Source organism: Dipodomys merriami, unplaced genomic scaffold (assembly GCF_024711535.1).
Source record: "Dipodomys merriami isolate MVZ:Mamm:240054 unplaced genomic scaffold, mDipMer1.0.p SCAF_3, whole genome shotgun sequence".
Taxonomy (NCBI): Eukaryota; Metazoa; Chordata; class Mammalia; order Rodentia; family Heteromyidae; genus Dipodomys; species Dipodomys merriami.
The window spans coordinates 58,071,534-58,089,868 of record NW_027204492.1 but is presented as its reverse complement, the minus strand read 5'-3'; the positions used below and the strand labels follow the sequence as shown (position 1 = coordinate 58,089,868).

The 18,335-nt window shown below is 40.0% G+C and overlaps 2 protein-coding genes across 2 annotated transcripts in view; one reads left to right on the top strand and one right to left on the bottom strand.

Annotated features, from left to right (window-relative positions):
• The window catches only part of Hdx (highly divergent homeobox), a 122,246-nt gene extending 105,909 nt beyond the window's left edge, over positions 1-16,337 (bottom strand). Inside the window, exon 1 of the mRNA XM_070040122.1 lies at positions 16,261-16,337. The gene's annotated coding sequence lies outside the window, so the exon portion shown is untranslated. The remainder of the gene's footprint in view (positions 1-16,260) is intronic.
• The window catches only part of LOC138839810 (uncharacterized), a 145,640-nt gene that overhangs the window by 2,835 nt on the left and 124,470 nt on the right, over positions 1-18,335 (top strand). The window contains exon 2 of the mRNA XM_070039344.1: positions 560-1,350. Coding sequence (XP_069895445.1) covers positions 560-1,229 — 670 coding nt within the window. The 3' untranslated portion in view covers positions 1,230-1,350. The remainder of the gene's footprint in view (positions 1-559; positions 1,351-18,335) is intronic.

Genomic DNA, 18,335 nt, shown 5'->3' with positions numbered 1-18,335 from the left:
AAAATAGCTACTTAGAAACTATAGTTTCATCTGTGAATTCTGAAACACATTACTTTAAAATATCCCACAGTGCTGAGAATTAGAATAGAGCCTATAGCAAAAGAAGTTTCTTCTCCAAGGCACCGTTCCCAAAGGCTGCCACTATGGAAATAACATAATATCAGACATTTGGCAATATATACACCTATTTATTGAGTATGTCTCACATACATAGCACCATTAATGTATTATGGTTTCAACATAAGTCTTACATCAATTCAAGGAGGTCAAAAATCTAAATGGACAAGGGAGTTTCTCAATGTTTATGACACATTTAAAGTGCCACTGCAAGGTTAGAAAGTGGCTAATGAACAACTAGGATGACTCTAATAAAAGCGTAATGAAGAAAGGCTTAACAATTCTAAGGAATTCACTTGTATTTGAGACTTAATTTAACTCAAGAAAGTGATAGAATCATAGAAATTTAAAGCTAAAAATACCTTTAAATATAATAAAGGGAAGGTCATTCCACAGTTCAATAAACTAAGACCAGAGGTTTTAACTCAAATTCATATTACAGGAGGGGGGACCAAGATGGCGACGGGGCAGTAGGGAAACGCCACAGCTCTCTCCAACCAAAAAGAGAGTTCGAGCTCCAACGCTTAATCTCCCCAAGAGACCGACAACAACAAAAAGACGAACACTCAGAGAAAAACCAGAGGCGGAGAATAACAAAAAAGAAACAGAGGAAAAGAAGAATTTCAGAAGAAAAGCGAAGACCCCTCCCCCAACCTTTACTGGCCGCGCGGCAGTGCGCCAAGCCGCCGGCCAGCCGGCCCGGCGGGGGCTGCGGGAGCCCCAAGCGACACAGCAGAGACACAGGGGGCCGCTTTCAGATCACCAGGTACTGGTTTACAGAACAGCGGATCGCCAGGAACAGAGAAGCCTACCAGCCGGGAGTCTCCACGAGGATCCCACCCCCACCCCTCACTCTCCACCTGAGCAGAGAGGCTCCATCCCGCCAAAGCCGCTCGGCACCAGCAGCGCGCCCGCCCGATCGCGATCGCAACGACCCGGCACTCTCCACCCGAGCAGAGAGGTTCCATCCCGCCAAAACCGCCAGCAGCGCGCAAAGGGAACTGTCTGCAGACCACCCACCCGCCCGCCCGATCACGATCGCAACGACCCGGCGGGGCCACTCGGGCCCCAGAGGTACCGCGAAGAAGCTGTCTGAGCGGGGACACTCTTGACCCGACAGCTTCGACAGAGGCAGAGACAGAAAAGAATCACACAGAGCCACCACCGCCCAACCCAGCCCGGATTGCAACAACAACTGACGACCTACACCACACAGAAACAACCAGCTCCAGGGTGAGTACCCCACAGGGGAAGTGTATCCCTCAAGGGAGACCAGAGCTGGAGGGAATCCCCAGACCCTGACCTAGACTCCCTACCCCAACACCCGGACCACAGGACCCACTAAAACTGGGAACTGTTTGAGAGCTCCACCAGCCCGTGGAGCACACTCAGCTGGCCAGGCTAGAGCAAGAGCACCCCTGGAAGGGAGCTTAAATGCCCAAGCCAGGAACAGCGCCCCTGGGTCAAGACTACCAACAGTAGAAGAAATTTGAACTGTGTCCCCCAGGCTGTATAACCTAGGTGGTATACACATCAGCACAGGCCTAACGAGTGCGCTCCAGGCTGCATAACCTAGGTGGTATACACATCAGCACAGGCCTAACAAGCGCGCTCCAGGCTGGGGCCGGAACCAGGCCCGGGGATCCGGCGCCTGAACAACACAACCAACTCCTCCCAATTGAAGTAAAAAGCTGAGCATACGCCTCAACAGAGGGGAGAAAACCAGGAAACAACACTCCCCCGGGAAGCACGCCTGTGACAACAAAAGACCTGGAGGCCCAGGACAAGAGAAGCCCAAACCCCACCAAAACTCCACCCATATACCCTAGACTGGGAATTGGGCAACACAGGCTGCCAGCACCTGATAGTAAGCAGGAGCTCAGACTGTTAAGGCGGCTCAGCAATAGAGTGATAGTCTTGGATGTATGAGGCCCTGGATCTGATTCCTCAGCATCACAAAAGCAAAAAGGGTCAGAAGTGGTGCTGTGGCTCAAACGGTAGGGTGCCAGCCTTGAGCTGAAAAGCTGAGGGACAGCACCCAAACCTAGAGTTCAAGCCCACAACCAGCCCAAAACAAACAAACAAAAACACATCAGGAGCCCATAGCAGACTCCAGCATTTGGGAGAGTGCATCCAGAGCATCTGTTCTTCACAAGAGCACCCGTAGGAGCAAACACAAGCAGTGTAGGCTGCTCAACCCTTCCAAAGGCGGGAACTGCCAGCAATCTACAGCAGAGAGCTGAGAATCCTAAGTAAGACAGAATAGCAGCTGGAAATAGGCTCCCAACAGAACCCAGATCAGGCACAGACTCTCTCTACCAATACAGAATCAGCAACCAAGCAAAGACAGACACACCAAAACAAAATTGAAGAGCAGTCTCCTGAACCTCCATGCGAAAATCACAGAGAAAAATCACAAGGTTTACTACCACCCAGGACAGCAAGCTCACCTCAAAAGCCAGCAGCCACACAGGGGAGAGCCCCAGTGGGAGCAAAGCAGGAATGGAAGACAAAGGCTACTTCCAAGGGTTGCTGGAGGCAATGACTCAAGAAATAAAGCGAGAAATTGATCAGAAATTGAAAGAGCACAAGGATGATCTATCCAAAGAGATACAGGGTATCAAACAAGAGATGCATGCAAAAATAGAAGCTGCACAAACCTCAGTAAGAAGTGAGATAAACGCCAAATTAGAGGTAATGCATACCTCATTGAGAGGTGAGATCAGTACTCTGAGAACCAACATTGAATCCATAAAGGGATCCATTTCCTCCATGCAAACCACAATAGAAGCCACTGTCAACAGAGTGAATGAAATGGAAGGTCGAGTGTCAGATACAGAAGACAGAATACACCAACTGGACCAAAAAGTGACAGATATGGAAAAATTACTCAAATTAAACCAAAGGGATATTCAAGAGCAAGCAGATAATGCTAAAAAATTTAACCTTCGCATAATTGGAGTGGACGAAGGTGAGGAATTCCAGAGCAAGGGAATGCAACACCTATTTAACAAGATAATCAATGAAAATTTTCCCCACCTCAAAAACGACCATCTTAACTACATCACAAAAGCTTATCGAACACCCAACAAGCAAGACCCCAGGAGAAACACTTCTAGACACATTATAGTAAAAATGATAGATCTGAATAATAAGGAAACAATCCTGCATGCAGCAAAAATGAAGAAGGAGCTATACTACAATGGGAAAAAAATAAGAATTACTGCAGATCTCTCCACACAAACAATGAATGCAAGAAAAGCCTGGGAAAGCACCATACGAGCCCTGAGAGCCAATAACTGCCAACCCAGACTGATCTACCCGGCAAAGCTAGCATTCACATTTGATGGAGAACTGAAAACTTTTAATAGCAAAGAAAAACTAAATGAATACATAAACATTAAGCCAGCATTACAAAGAATTCTAAGAGGGGGGACACAACCTGAAGAAAGCAGCCAGGAACTGGGGCCTGCCCCAAACAGGCGTTACTCAAAGTCTAACTGAGCAAGCACAGGAGGAAAGGAAAAAAGAAAAACTTAGGAAAACGGAATGGCAGGGACAACAATGCATCTCTCTATACTTTCTCTTAATATAAATGGGCTGAATTCACCAATTAAAAGAAAACGAACTGAGGACTGGATAAGAAAACAAGACCCATCCATCTGTTGCCTTCAGGAGACCCACCTCTCAGCCAAACATACAAACAAACTCAGAGTGAAGGGGTGGAAAAGGATCTACCAATCAAACGCCCCCAGTAAGAAAGCAGGTGTAGCTATCCTGATATCTGACAAAATAAACTTTTCATTAAAATCAGTACAGAAAGACAAGGACGGACACTACATATTAATAAAGGGAACAATCCAAGAGGAGGATATAACCATCATCAACTTATATGCCCCAAATATTGGTGCACCCAGATATGTCAAACAAATGCTCTCAAACTTACAGAATAAAATAGATCCCAATACGATAATACTAGGAGACTTTAACACACCACTCTCACCAAAGGACAGGTCTACCAACCAGAGGATTGGCAAAGAAGCTACCGAATTAAGAGAGGCCATACTGCAAGCGGAATTAACTGACATCTACCGAGTATTTCACCCTAAAACAACACAGTACACATTCTTCTCAGCAGCTCATGGAACTTTCTCCAAAATAGACCATATCATAGTTCATGCAAGGAACTTAAGCAAATACAAAGGGATCGACATAATCCCCTGTATCCTATCTGACCACAGTGGAATCAAGCTAGCTCTCAATAACAAAGCATACCGCAGAAATTTCTCCAATACATGGAAATTGAACAGCACACTCCTTAACAATGCCTGGATAACAGAAGAGATCAGAGAAGAAATAAAGCATTTCCTACAACTCAATGAAAATGAAAACACCTCACAAAGAAACTTGTGGGACACAGCAAAAGCAGTCCTGAGGGGCAAATTTATTGCCCTCAGTGCCCACATCAAGAGAATGGAGACAGACCAAGTAAATAATCTCATGTTGCAATTAAAACAGCTAGAAAAACAGGAAAAAATGGGACCTAAAGCTACTAGAAGAAGCCAGATAACCAAATTAAAAGCAGAGATTAACCAATTAGAAAATCAGAAAACCATAACCAAAATAAACCAAACAAAAAGCTGGTTCTTTGAAAAAATAAACAAAATTGATGGCCCATTGGCTAGATTAATTAAAAAAAGAAGAGAGGAAACCCATATTAATAGGATTAGGGATGCCACGGGAAACATCACCACACGTACCCAAGATATCCAAACAATTCTAACAGACTACTTTCAAAAGCTATACTCTCTAAAGGAAGAAAATCGGGCAGAAATGGATGCATTTTTAGAGAAATACAAGTTGCCCAAACTGAGCAAAGAAGAAGTTAACCAATTAAATAAGCCAATATCCTATAATGAGATACAGGAAGCTATCAAAAGTCTTCCAACAAAAAAAAGCCCAGGACCAGATGGATTCACAGCAGAATTCTATAAGACCTTCAAACAAGAACTAATACCCATACTCCTCAAGCTCTTCAGAGAAACAGAGAAGGAAGGAGCTATCCCAAACTCATTCTACGAAGCCAATATCACACTCATCCCCAAACCAGGCAAGACCCAACCAAAAAGGAGAATTACAGGCCAATCTCCTTGATGAACACAGATGCAAAGATCCTTAACAAGATTCTAGCTAACAGAATCCAGAAACACACAAAAAAAATAATTCACTATGACCAGGTAGGCTTCATCCCAGAGACACAGGGATGGTTTAACATACGTAAGTCAATAAATGTAATCCAACATATCAACAGAGCCAAGGTCAAGAATCACATGATTATCGCTACAGATGCAGAAAAGGCCTTTGACAAAATTCAACATTCATTCATGCTAAAAGCTCTGGAGAAAATAGGAATAGAAGGAACATTTCTAAAAACAATAAAAGCCATTTATGACAGACCAATAGCCAATATTATACTTAATGGGGAAAAGCTACAACCAATTCTCCTAAAATCAGGAACAAGGCAAGGATGCCCACTGTCTCCACTCCTCTTCAATATAGTCCTAGAACCCTTAGCCAGGGCAATAAGGCAAGAAAAAGACATTAAAGGGATCCGCATAGGAAAAGAAGAAGTTAAACTATCCCTTTTTGCAGACGACATGATACTATACCTCCAAGATCCCAAAAACTCCATCCCCAAACTCTTAGAAATCATAAATCACTTTGGCAAAATAGCAGGATACAAAATAAACCCACAAAAATCAGTTGCCTTCCTATACACTGATAATGTACAGGAAGAGAGGGAAATAAAGGGAGCAACCCCATTCACAATAACCTCCCGAAAAATAAAATATTTAGGAATTAACCTAACCAAAGATGTAAAAGAACTATTTAATGAGAACTATAAAAAGTTAAAGAAAGAAATTGCAGAAGACACTAGGAAATGGAAAGACCTCCCATGCTCCTGGATAGGCCGACTTAATATAGTAAAGATGGTAATACTTCCAAAACTAATATACAAATTCAACGCAATTCCTATTAAAATCCCAATGACGTACATCTCTGAAATACAGAAAACAGTCCAAAAATTCATATGGAACAACAAAAGACCTAGAATAGCCAAAACAATTCTAGGGGATAAAGACAATATGGGAGGGCTATCCATGCCGAACTTCAAACTCTACTACAGAGCTATAATAACAAAGACAGCATGGTACTGGCACAAAAACAGACCCGAAGACCAATGGAACAGAATAGAAGACCCAGAAATAAATCCACAGGCCTACAGCCAGCTGATATTCGACAAAGGAGCCAAAGACATACAATGGAAGAAACACAGCCTCTTCAACCGCTGGTGCTGGGAAAACTGGGCAGCCACATGCAGAAAACTAAAAGTGGACCCCAGCCTATCACCATGCACCAACATCAACTCAAAATGGATTAAAGACCTTAACATTAAACCTGAATCTCTGAAACTACTGCAGGACAGAGTAGGAGAGACACTTGAACTAATAGGCACAGGAAGGAACTTCCTGAACAGAGTCCCAGGGTCACAACAAATTGGAGAGAGACTCGACAAATGGGACTACCTTAAAATAAAAAGCTTCTGCACAGATAAAGCTATCGCAACCAAGCTAGAAAGACAACCAACTAATTGGGAAAAAATATTTACCAGCAATATATCAGACAAGGGGTTAACATCCTGTATATACAGGGAACTCAAGAAACTAATCCCTCCCAAACCTAACAAACCAATTACTAAATGGGCAAGGGAACTAAAGAGGGACTTCTCAAATGAAGAAATAAAAATGGCAAAGAAACACATGAGGAAATGTTCATCATCCCTGGTGGTGAAGGAAATGCAAATAAAGACAACCCTGAGATACCACCTTACCCCAGTCAGAATGTCCCACATCCACAAATCAGCCAACGACAAATGCTGGAGGGGATGTGGAGAACGAGGAACGCTATTACACTGCTGGTGGGAATGTACACTCATACAACCACTTTGGAAAGCAGTCTGGAGGGTCCTTAGAAAGCTAAAGATTGACCTCCCTTACGACCCAGTCATACCACTTCTAGGCATCTACCCTGAACAACAGGAACCAATATACAAAGACACGTGCACCTCCATGTTTATTGCAGCACTGTTCACAATAGCTAGGATATGGAAACAACCTAGATGCCCCACCACAGATGAATGGATCCAAAAATTGTGGTATCTATACACAATGGAATATTATGCAGCCATTAGAAATGACAAAATAATGGCATTTGCAGGGAAATGGATGGAGCTAGAAGGAATCATGTTGAGCGAGGTAAGCCAAGAACGAAGAGACAAACAGTACATGGTCTCCCTGATAAGCGGATGATAAATCCAAAATGTTAGGTGATATGACAAAACTAACAGGACTTAAGAAACAAAGAACTCCCACTCATCTGGTTGAACCACTACTAAATATCCCCATGCTGCTGATCACGTGTATGGTATATAACATATGAACACCGTTATATATTACAGACTGTGATAGACAATTTGCTCCAGGAAAGTTAGAATGAACGTGTGACTTTAAATGAGCATCATTATTCCACAATACTGTGAATTTCCGGAAATTAAGTAATCACTTAATCACAATCAAAAAAAAAAAAAAAAAAAAAAGAACCTTGGGGAAGGGAGGGAGGGAGGGGATGGTAGGGAGAAAACAATGGAGGGGGTAACAATGTTCAAGAGGAAGTGTACTCATTACCCCACTCATGTAACTGTAACCCTCTGTATAGAATCTTTACAATAAAAAAATTTAAAAAAAAATTCATATTACAATATCCTGTTATTTAATATTTAAATCACTTTTACAATGTCTAGAATATTATAGAACACAGACTAAATAAGTGCTTTTGAGGAGGATGTAAATGATTATCGAACTGTTAGTTTGCTAGCACTGCTGTCATAAAATACTAAATGAGTGACTAATAAAAACTTCTTTTCCACCACTTCTGAAGGCTGGAGTCTTAATTGCTTATTAGTAGGGTTGGTTCTGTTTTTATCCTGAGAATAGAACCCTGGGCCTTGAATATGCTGGATAAGTGTCTATGACTGAATCCCTAGGTCCTTGGGTTGTTACATTTTGAGGACTGTGTGGGAAGAATTTGTTCTAGGCATCTGTCTTTGGTTTGTAGATGATCTACATACTATCATGGAATTCTCTCAATATTTGTGCTTTTACCCAAACATTCCCCTTTTACAAGAACAACAGTTATATTGGATTAGGAGTCCCTTTGGGTTCAGTATGACCTAATCTTAATTTAACTAATTACATCTGCATGACTTTATTTAGAAATAAGATTACATTCTGAGATGCTTATGGGTTAGGATTCTAACATCTGAATGGAAAGTGCAATTCAACCCATGACATTAATTAATCACCTCAGTAACAAGTTGACAAGATTAAGTGTTGACTTTCTTTATCAGCCTAAAGGTTTCAATTCCAGTAATAAGCAGAATATTGAATCCCCAATATTAGACTTGAGAGAAAGGAAAGTCACTCTTGCATGACCACTGGAATTTTAAAATCTAGGTTGTACAGAAAGGCATATTTCACTTTGTATCAGTACCTCTCAGATTTTAATGTGTATATATAAACCACCCAGGGATTTCATTAAAATGCCGATTTTGGCCAGGCATTAGTGGATCATGCCTGTAATCCTGGCTACTCATTAGACTGAGATCTGAATATCATGGTCCAAGCAGGAAAGTCCGTGAGGCTTACCTCCAATAAACTACTCAGAAAATGCCAGAAGTGACTCTGTGGCTCAAGTGGTAACCTTAAGCACAGAGAGGTCAGGGACAGCACCCAGGCCCTGAGTTCAAGCTCCAGGACAGGCAAAATTGCAGTTTTTGATTCATTTCTCTGAAATTGTGTCAAGAAGTTTGCCATTTCTGAACATTTTTCAGATGATGCTTATGTTGGAATTCCATAGAATATACTTTAAATATCAAGAACTTAACATATACCAATACAGCAAACTCAGCCAGGAAAGTAAATTGGCTCTATATAAAAATAAAGAATTGAAAAAATGTTTTTCTCTTTATCATTTCTAGTTTGGAAAAATACTTCAAACTTGCCTTCAGCATCATTTTACCATTTACCACTACTGAAAGGAAGGCTAGAGATTCTTAATGAAATTCCTTAGTGACTACTTTAATCACTAATTTATATATTCACAAATAACTTGTAGTGGTTACACTGTTGTCTTAGAATGATGAAGTTGAGTCACGGTTGAGAATACTAATATCTAATGTAAAATTTCCCACTAAAGGAGAGTATAGTATTTCTCCCACATTTGATAGTGCCCTAGGTGTCTTCCAATTGTAGATCTGTTGAGAATATTTCAACATACAAAAAATTGTTGGTCCATAAAAGGGTAAAGCTATTTGGAAAATGGGTCTCAGATAATTACTTTCTTTAATAGAACAGCTATTCTATCCATAAAACACACAACAGGTAGACCAAGCTAACAAAATAAGAATGTATTAAAGCAATAAATTGGTGTAGTACCAAGCATATAATTTTTTAAATTTATTATTTCATAAAACTCAATGAAGAGTTGGTTGGCTTGATGCTAGGAAAGAATAAAGGTCTATGTGCCTTGTGCCATGGAAGATATAGAGGGTTCACACAACAGTCCTTTTCCACTAAACATCATTCTTTATATGTATAAAAATGTCATACATAGTATAGGCTCAGAAAGAGAGTAGTCAGGTGTCAAATATGCAAACACACAAAGTTTTTACTAAAAAAATATAAGATCATGCCTACTTGAGTTCACTGACATAGAACCTACCACTCATCAAATATACAGAAAATAGAATGGCATCAGCCTATAAATCTTCAGTCATACTAAGTGTTTGACCTTGCACAAACACCACGTTCAAAGGATTGCTTACATAGCAAAAATGCCTGCTGAAGGGCTGGGAAGGTGGCTCAGTGGTAGAGCATGCCTGAGGCCCTGGGTTCAATTCCTCAGCACCACATAAGCAAAAAGAAAAAGCCGGAAGTGGCGCTGTGGCTCAAGTGGTAGAGCAGTAGCCTTGAGCTGAAGAGCTGAGGGACAGCGCCCAGGCCCAGAGTTCAGGCCCCACGACCAGACCCCCCCCAAAAAAAAATGCCTGCCGAAGGCATGTATGTTATCTGTTTACATGGCTATTTTAAGAACCATAAGAGAAATTGTCTCCATTTCCAAGAGAAGATTGATTGAGGAGATATTTCCCTCACCTTTAGACTTTTTGGCAAATAATAGGTTTGAATATGCTAAGGATTAGCTTAATTGGACTTAAAAATTTAGTTATAACGTAATGGGAGATCAATAGGTAAGACAGTACTGTCTTCATGGATAGCATATATAAAATTCAACTTAACTGTCATGGTGCAACCTGAAGTATCCAGCTTCAGTGTACCTACATCTGTGTCTCTTTCCAGGTAATTTTTCTACTAGCTGGCACAAAAAAAAATTACAGGAATCTGGGTTGGTTCCATATCTTGACTATGGTGAATAATGCTGCAATAAACATAGTTGTGCTGGTAGCTTTAGTATGGCCTTGTTTGTGATCATTAGGTTAAATGCCCAAAAGTAGGATTGCTGGGTCATAAAGGAGCTCTGTGTGGATTCTTTTGAGGAGTCTACATACTGCTTTCCAAAGTGGTTGAATAAGTTTACACTCCCACCAACAATGCAGTAGGGTTCCCTTTTGGCCACATCCCCTCCAGCATCTGTTTTTATTAGATTTCTTGATTATAGTCATTCTAACTGGGGTGAGGTGGAATCTCAATGTTGTTTCAATTTGCATTTCTTTTATGGCTAGAGAAGTTGAGCATTTCTTCATGTGTTATTGGCCATTCTTATTTCTTCTTCAGAGAAGTCGCTCTTTATGTCTTTAGCCCACTTATTAATGGGGCAGTTGTTTCTTTGAGGATTTGTTGCTTGGGGAAGGGATCAAGAAAATATGGTACATATGTACAATGGAATTCTGTGCTTCCATAAGAAAGAATGCACCTCCCCATTTGTCAGGAAATGGAAAGACTTGGAAAAAATTATATTAAGTGAAGTAGGCCAGACCCAAAGAAACAAAGGTCCCATGGTTTCCTTTATTTGCAATAACTAGTATACATCTAGGATAATCTTACCAGACAAGCAGAAAAGATAAAAAACTATGTACATATGACCATATTAGATGATGCTAAGCGAAATGAACCCCAAGATATAGATACAAAGTTTTTTTCTTTGTTGCTGTTGTTTTTAATGTACTATGTGATTTTTTTTGTTTCTTTTGTATGTTCTTCCTTCATGGTATAACCCCTGTTGTCACTGTATTTGATTCTGGTGTCCATTATCTTGTATATACATTTTCTAGTTTGGGGAAGGAAGGGAAATGACAAAATGCTGAAACAAGGATACAGGTTGACCCATTGTAGCAATGAGACGTGCAAGACACTATGTGAAAATAAACTTTACAACTTGAGGGGAGGGTGGGGAAGGAGTAGTTGGGAAGGTGAGGAGGGAAGGGATAGTAGGGGAAAAACAAAGGAAGGGGTAACAATGCTCGATAAGAAATATACTCATTAACTTACTCATGTACTGTAACCCCTCTGTACAGTAACTTTATAATAAAAATATTAAAAAATAAAAAATCACGGGCAGATTTGAAATTATTGTAATGAAGAATTTGAAGACTAGAAACTAAGAGTAATTATGCCAACTCTCCAGCTCTCTATGTAGGGGGGTATGTGTGGTATGTGTATGTGTTGTGTAGGGATCAAACCCAAGATCTCACAATACTAGGCAAGTGTTCTACTTCTGAGTTGTATGCCCAGGTCTAGACCTTTGTTTCTTTATTTACCTTCCTAGAATTATCAGTTTTTACTTTCACATTGCATATATAAATATAGTATACTCAATGTTAGTACATGACACCAAACACTTCAGTTTTAGGCGACTTCCCTTAAAATCGATACCAACAATTCAATTTTTTTTTTGGGGGGGGGGTCCTGTCGTGGAGCCTGAACTCTGTGCTTGGGCGCTGGGCGCTGTCTCTCAGCTCTTCAGCTCAAGGCTAGTGCTCTACCACTTGAGCCACAGCACCACTTCCGGCTTTTGTCTTTTTGCTTATGTGGTGCTGAGGAATCAAACCCAGGGCCTCATGCATGCAAGGCAAACGCTCTACCACTGAGCCACCTTCCCAGCCCCAACAATTCAATTTTTTATCCCATTGAGGATTACAATGTGTTAAAATACCTTCCATATAATGCAATTGTAATCAGATAGAATTAAAACTATAAGAATACATATTAAAAATAGATAAAATAAATAAATGAAAATCAAAAGATACATATTATACCTCAAAATCTATTAGATTGACAGTGTATTATTGTTACAATTGAATGTATTTTAATTAATGTATTTTGAGTATATTTAATAAAGTATTTAAAATAAATACAAGCACCAGTAGTTTTCTAGAAATAATACGATTCCTGATAAATTATACAAGTATACACAAATCTATAACTCACAATGAACTGGTAATCCAGAAATTTCTGTAAAAAATGCATTACAATACCATTCTTTTTAAAAATAATTTTTATTGTGAAAATACTGTACAGAGGGGTTACAGTTACATGAGCAAGGTAATGAGTACATTTCTTTCCAGCATTGTTACCTCCTCCTTTGTTTTTCCCCTACCATCCCATCCCTCCCACCTCCTCAACTACACCCCCACCCCTCACCCCCCCAACCCCTGCCTAAATTGTAAAGTTCATTTTTCAACAGAGAGTCTTGTATATCTCATTGTTGTAATGGGTTAATCTGTATCCTTATTTAAACATTTTGTTTTTTCCCTCCCCCCCCCAAATTATACCAACAACAAATACAGGGGTTATACCATGGGGGAGGGACATACAAAGCAACAAAAAATCACATAGTACCTTATAAATACATTAGAAACAATAGCAAGGAAGACAAAAAACACCTGTGTCCCTATCTTGGGGTTCATTTCCCATAACATCATCTTATCTTAGCTTTTCTGCTTGTCCCAGACATATACTAGTTATTGCAAATAAGGGAAACCATGGGACCTAAGCAAATTGGCAATGATTCAGACAGACTCATAATTGTTTCCTAACTTGAATTTGATACCTGTATAGTCCTGGAAAAGTCAACTATTTCATGCATCTGGCTTCTCAGGTGTAAAATGGGAAATAATATCATAAATTACCTCATAGGCATGTGGCAAGGGTCTAAATGTGCTGGGATTTAACTAGTATAATATATTTTATATATCATATATCATAAATGATTTATGTGATTTACAATATATGTGTCACATGACAAATTATATACCATATATATGATATAATATACCATATACATGCTATACTATATATAATACATTGTATATGTCACAACACACATCATATGTTATAGAATATATTATATAGTATATAGTATATCTTTTATATATTATATTTATTTGTGAGAGTAATGCCTAATATTAATGCTGGCAAGATACTTCTCTGAGCTTCAGATTTCTCATATGTGAAATGAGGAGTCTGTGTAATCATTGAAAAGTTTCTTCCAGCTTACCTCCACAATAATCTATGTAATTTATTTTCAAATTTACAGGTTAAAGTAATTTTTGAACTACTTTTATTCCCAAACTTGACATGATATTCAGGTGGTACCTCAAAGTAATCAGATGTCAATGAGAAATCTGTACAATGTCTCTAAATCATCATCACTCTATCACTCAAGTAAAACTTGAGCTACATTGAACAGTGCAGTTTGAAACCAAATAAATAGAAAAGTAGCAACAAATATAATAGTAATTATGGCAACCATTTGGATAATGAACTGCAATTCAAGAGATGCACAAATGTAAACTATTATGGATAGTTAAATAAGACAATTACAGGTATCATGAAATAAAAAAGTGAGTACTTAGTACACTTAGAGAGAAGATATATGATGCAATGTCATTAAAGGGAAGTGTAGAATGACAAACTATTTCCAAACAGTATCTTCCATTGAGAAAATTACAAATAAAGGTAATAGTCCCTTGATTTTAAGAAGACATGATCTATCAGGAAGCCATTCCCTAGATATTTATGTTCATAATGCTTTTTCCCTAAGTTATTCAGGTTTATCCACACATTAGGGGATCCCTTGCCTGATGATGAGCCAGTTGTCATATGGATGTCGTTCTCTTTCTAACAATGTTATTCCTTTTCCAAGGAATTACTATCAAGAGAAAAAAGCTTAAATACCTATTTTGATTATTGACCTGGGTGTTGTAGACAAGATGGAAAAGTGTATAGTATTGTCTTATCCTATCCCATGAGGCTAGCTAAGTCTATTTAAGCAGGCCAGTCCACATACACCACAGAGCAAATAAGGCCACAGACAGAAGAGATACACATAAGAACTGGTATAAGAATTATAGGAGAGGTAATGTACATGACAGCTGAATGGATTCTAAAGGCACTTACATAGAAATGTAACTTTTATAATTATATAGAAGTGAATATATGCTGAGATATCATGGAATGATAAGCAAAGTTATGGGGGTAGACGGTTCAGACAACCTTAAAGAGAGTTGTACTCTGAAGATCAGTAAAATAAGACTTTTACAGTTCAATAAGAATACATAATATTCTGAAATATTTTAAATCCTGTTGGAATTTGGGTTGAAATTACAAAATAAGGAGCCAAGAACATTTTGGTTCACAGACCAGTATTTTTTTGGGGGTGGTGGTGGTGAAGGGGTACGTTAAGGATTGAGGGCATAAATGAGCACTGGCTAGGATAGTCTTTTAGTGACTGGTGGGGAAATAATAAAAGTTTAGATTCTAAATAGCGAATAATGTGAATGGAATTTCAAAATAAAATTTGCCAAAAACTCTTGGCTATAAGAAACAGGGAAAAATTTAGATTCTTCCATGAAATAGGACTCAATGAACAGATTGTGAAGGGAACTAATAACACTAACTGTACAATTCCTCAAGAAGAGATGGCAAGAGTGTTCCTCATAAGCACTGAGTAACAAGTCCTCTCTCAACGTGAAGCAGGTGTTCAAGTCCCCTAAAATAGAATTTAACTTAAGTGGTTCTAGTTTAAACACAGAAGAAAAAGAACAGCACCAAACCTTAAGCAGAGACTAAAGATTTATGAGATAGGGGCAGTGTGGATTAGGGGAGAGAAGAAAGGAAATCTGCTTTCACTGATTCCCTACAGTGGATCTCATTCCGAGTATTTCCAAAGCGTTTTATGTTCACAATTACTGAAGGTCACCTCAAATCAGACCTCCTCCTAAAAGGTTGAAAGTTTGATTTATTTTAATAATTAATGTTCTTTTTTCTTTCCACCTGGTTTCTCATCTAAAAACTTTCTATCCCACAAATTCTTTCCATAATTTGTAATCAAAATGTCTGTAAGTTAAGAATTTGCCTTCTCAACTTTGTCAGGCTCATTCTGGGTTGCTTATATTGATTAGCCATATTCAAAATAAATGGCAGATCCTCAGCCAAGCATTTCTAATATCCTAAGGCCAATTCAGCCCAGACAGTGCTCAGCCCCACCCCCTCCAGATAAAGGTAAAGAGCGCCTGCGCAAACTCCAAGCCTTTTCTCTACGTGACACCGCCCCCCCCCTCTGCCCCAAGTTGCTAATGCGCAGACGCATCGCCCTGGGTGCGTTTGAGTAGGGCTGTGAGAAATCTACTGTCCAGTGAAATCTAGAAGTGTTCGTAGAATTCAACCCTCTCCTTTCTTCAGAAGCAGAAGCACCACTGCCTATAACCACTGGCCCGAAGTGCGACCCAAACATAGCCCTGTGTCAGAGCAAGGTCCTGCGCTGTCTGGCAATACCCACTGTTTCTCTATTCTCAGCTGTTTGTAACCTCATGCTGCTGCCAACGTTTGCTAGAAGGGCAGAGACAGTTAGCTCCCTAGAAGCTACACAAATCTGTTGGCTGCCTCTTTAGGCCAAAGAACCTACAGCCGCCCCCACCCCACACCCCCCCCCCATTGGGCACAGCTTTATCCCAATGCCTTTCACACCCTCCTTCCCCCTTCACACCCACCCAGCTTGGGCGCTTACCTCGTGTGTGATGTGGTCACGGAAGGGATCAAAGGATCCCAGATCAGGTCAGTGCTGGGGCAGGAGGATTCCGCGAGAATTTTCCAGGGTCTCCACTGCCGCCTCAGACAATGAAATCAGCGTGTCCGATCATCAATTCTCATCATGATCGTGACGTCACGAAAGACAGCGGCCAATGAGAGCCCGAGATCAGCTCCGGACAGTCCCTGGCCTCAGCCCAGAACCCAAGAGTGGGGAGGGGGAAGGAGAGATGGCTGCCTGCAGTAGGGCTGCCTCTGTCCCCCTACCCACCCCCGGACATATCAGTTATATCTATGACCAGGCCTCTACTATTCTCCATCTGGATAGTTGTAAACATTCAGCATCCTTGTGATTATAGTAGTTTCATGACAGACATTTGAGAGGTGCTGCCAGGTCACCAAACTTGAGATTCTCTTTCAGTGAAACTCTCTCACACTGCCCAGACCAAATGATTGAACAGTTAGTGTTCAGTTCACACAAACAAACACACACACACACACACACACACACACACACACACACACACGCACACACACTCAGAGTTTTGTTAAAAGATGATGCCTTCATGGAGCCTTTGAAAGTTTCAATTAGTAGTCATATGGTAGTTATATGTGAGTGGTTGCTCATGGTGAATGAGGGAAGAAATTATAGGCTCTCTTCACCTTACCTCAAGCTCTGTACTATCAGGAATTACTTGATTACTATTAAGAGGAAAACATCTCAAACTGCATGTCACATCAGTCACATTCAATTGATATGCTCCCCAAATATGATGGATGTTATGAAAGATATAAAATTTGTTGGTTCTCCTCTACTATAAAACTTACAGCATCATCTAGACGATAAAATTAGTAGCCACTAAACACTAAAATAAAACAATGTACATGATCATATGCTTAGTCAGGAATTACAGCAATGAACTGCATTGATTTATGACTGGGGATATCAGTAACATAGAAAAGTTGGGAACGCATTCTATTGTAATTGAAATCTGACTGTTAGTTAAGAAAAGAAGCCAGACAAAATTGGTTAACTACATGTAGAAAACTTAAGCTAGATCCTTATATATCACCCTGCACCAGAATCAACTCCAAATGGATCAAAGACCTCAGAGTCAAAGCAGACACTCTGAAAACATTACAGGATGGAATAGGAGAAACCCTAGGTCTCCTTGGCTCAGGCCGAAATTTTCTGAATAGAGACCCGGAAACACAAGAAATCAAAGAAAGGTTGGACAAATGGGATAGCATAAAGTTGCAGAGCTTCTGCAGGGCAAAGGACATAGCTAGCAAGATCAATAGAAACCCCACGGATTGGGAGAAGATCTTTACTAGCCATACAACGGACCAGGGTCTCATATCTAAAATATACTTGGAATTCAAAAAATTAAACCACCCAACAACAAATCCTCAAAGAAACAACTGCCCAATAAATAAGTGGGCGAAAGACTTAAAGAGAAACTTCTCTGAAGAAGAAAGAAGGATGGCCAATAGACACATGAAGAAATGTTCAACATCCCTAGCCATAAAAGAAATGCAAATCAAAACAACATTGAGATATCACCTCACTCCAGTTAGAACAGCAAAAATCAAGAACTCTAACAACAACAGATGCTGGAGGGGATGTGGACAGAAAGGAACCTTACTTCATTGTTGGTGGGAATGTAAACTTGTTCAACCACTTTGGAAAGCAGTATGGAGGTTCCTCAAAAGACTTCACATAGAACTCCCCTATGACCCAGCAATCCCACTTTTGGGCATTTACCCAAATGTTTACAAACAAGACCACACTAAAGCTACCAGCACAACTATGTTTATTGCAGCATTATTTACCATAGCTAAGATATGGAACCAACCCAGATGCCCCTCAGTAGATGAATGGATCAAGAAAATGTGGTATATATACACAATGGAATTCTCTGCCTCCATCAGAAAGAATGACATTGCCCCATTTGTTAGGAAATGGAAAAACTTGGAAAAAATTATATTAAGTGAAGTAAGCCAAGCCCAAAGAAACATAGGTCCCATGGTTTCCCTTGTTTGTAATATCTAGTA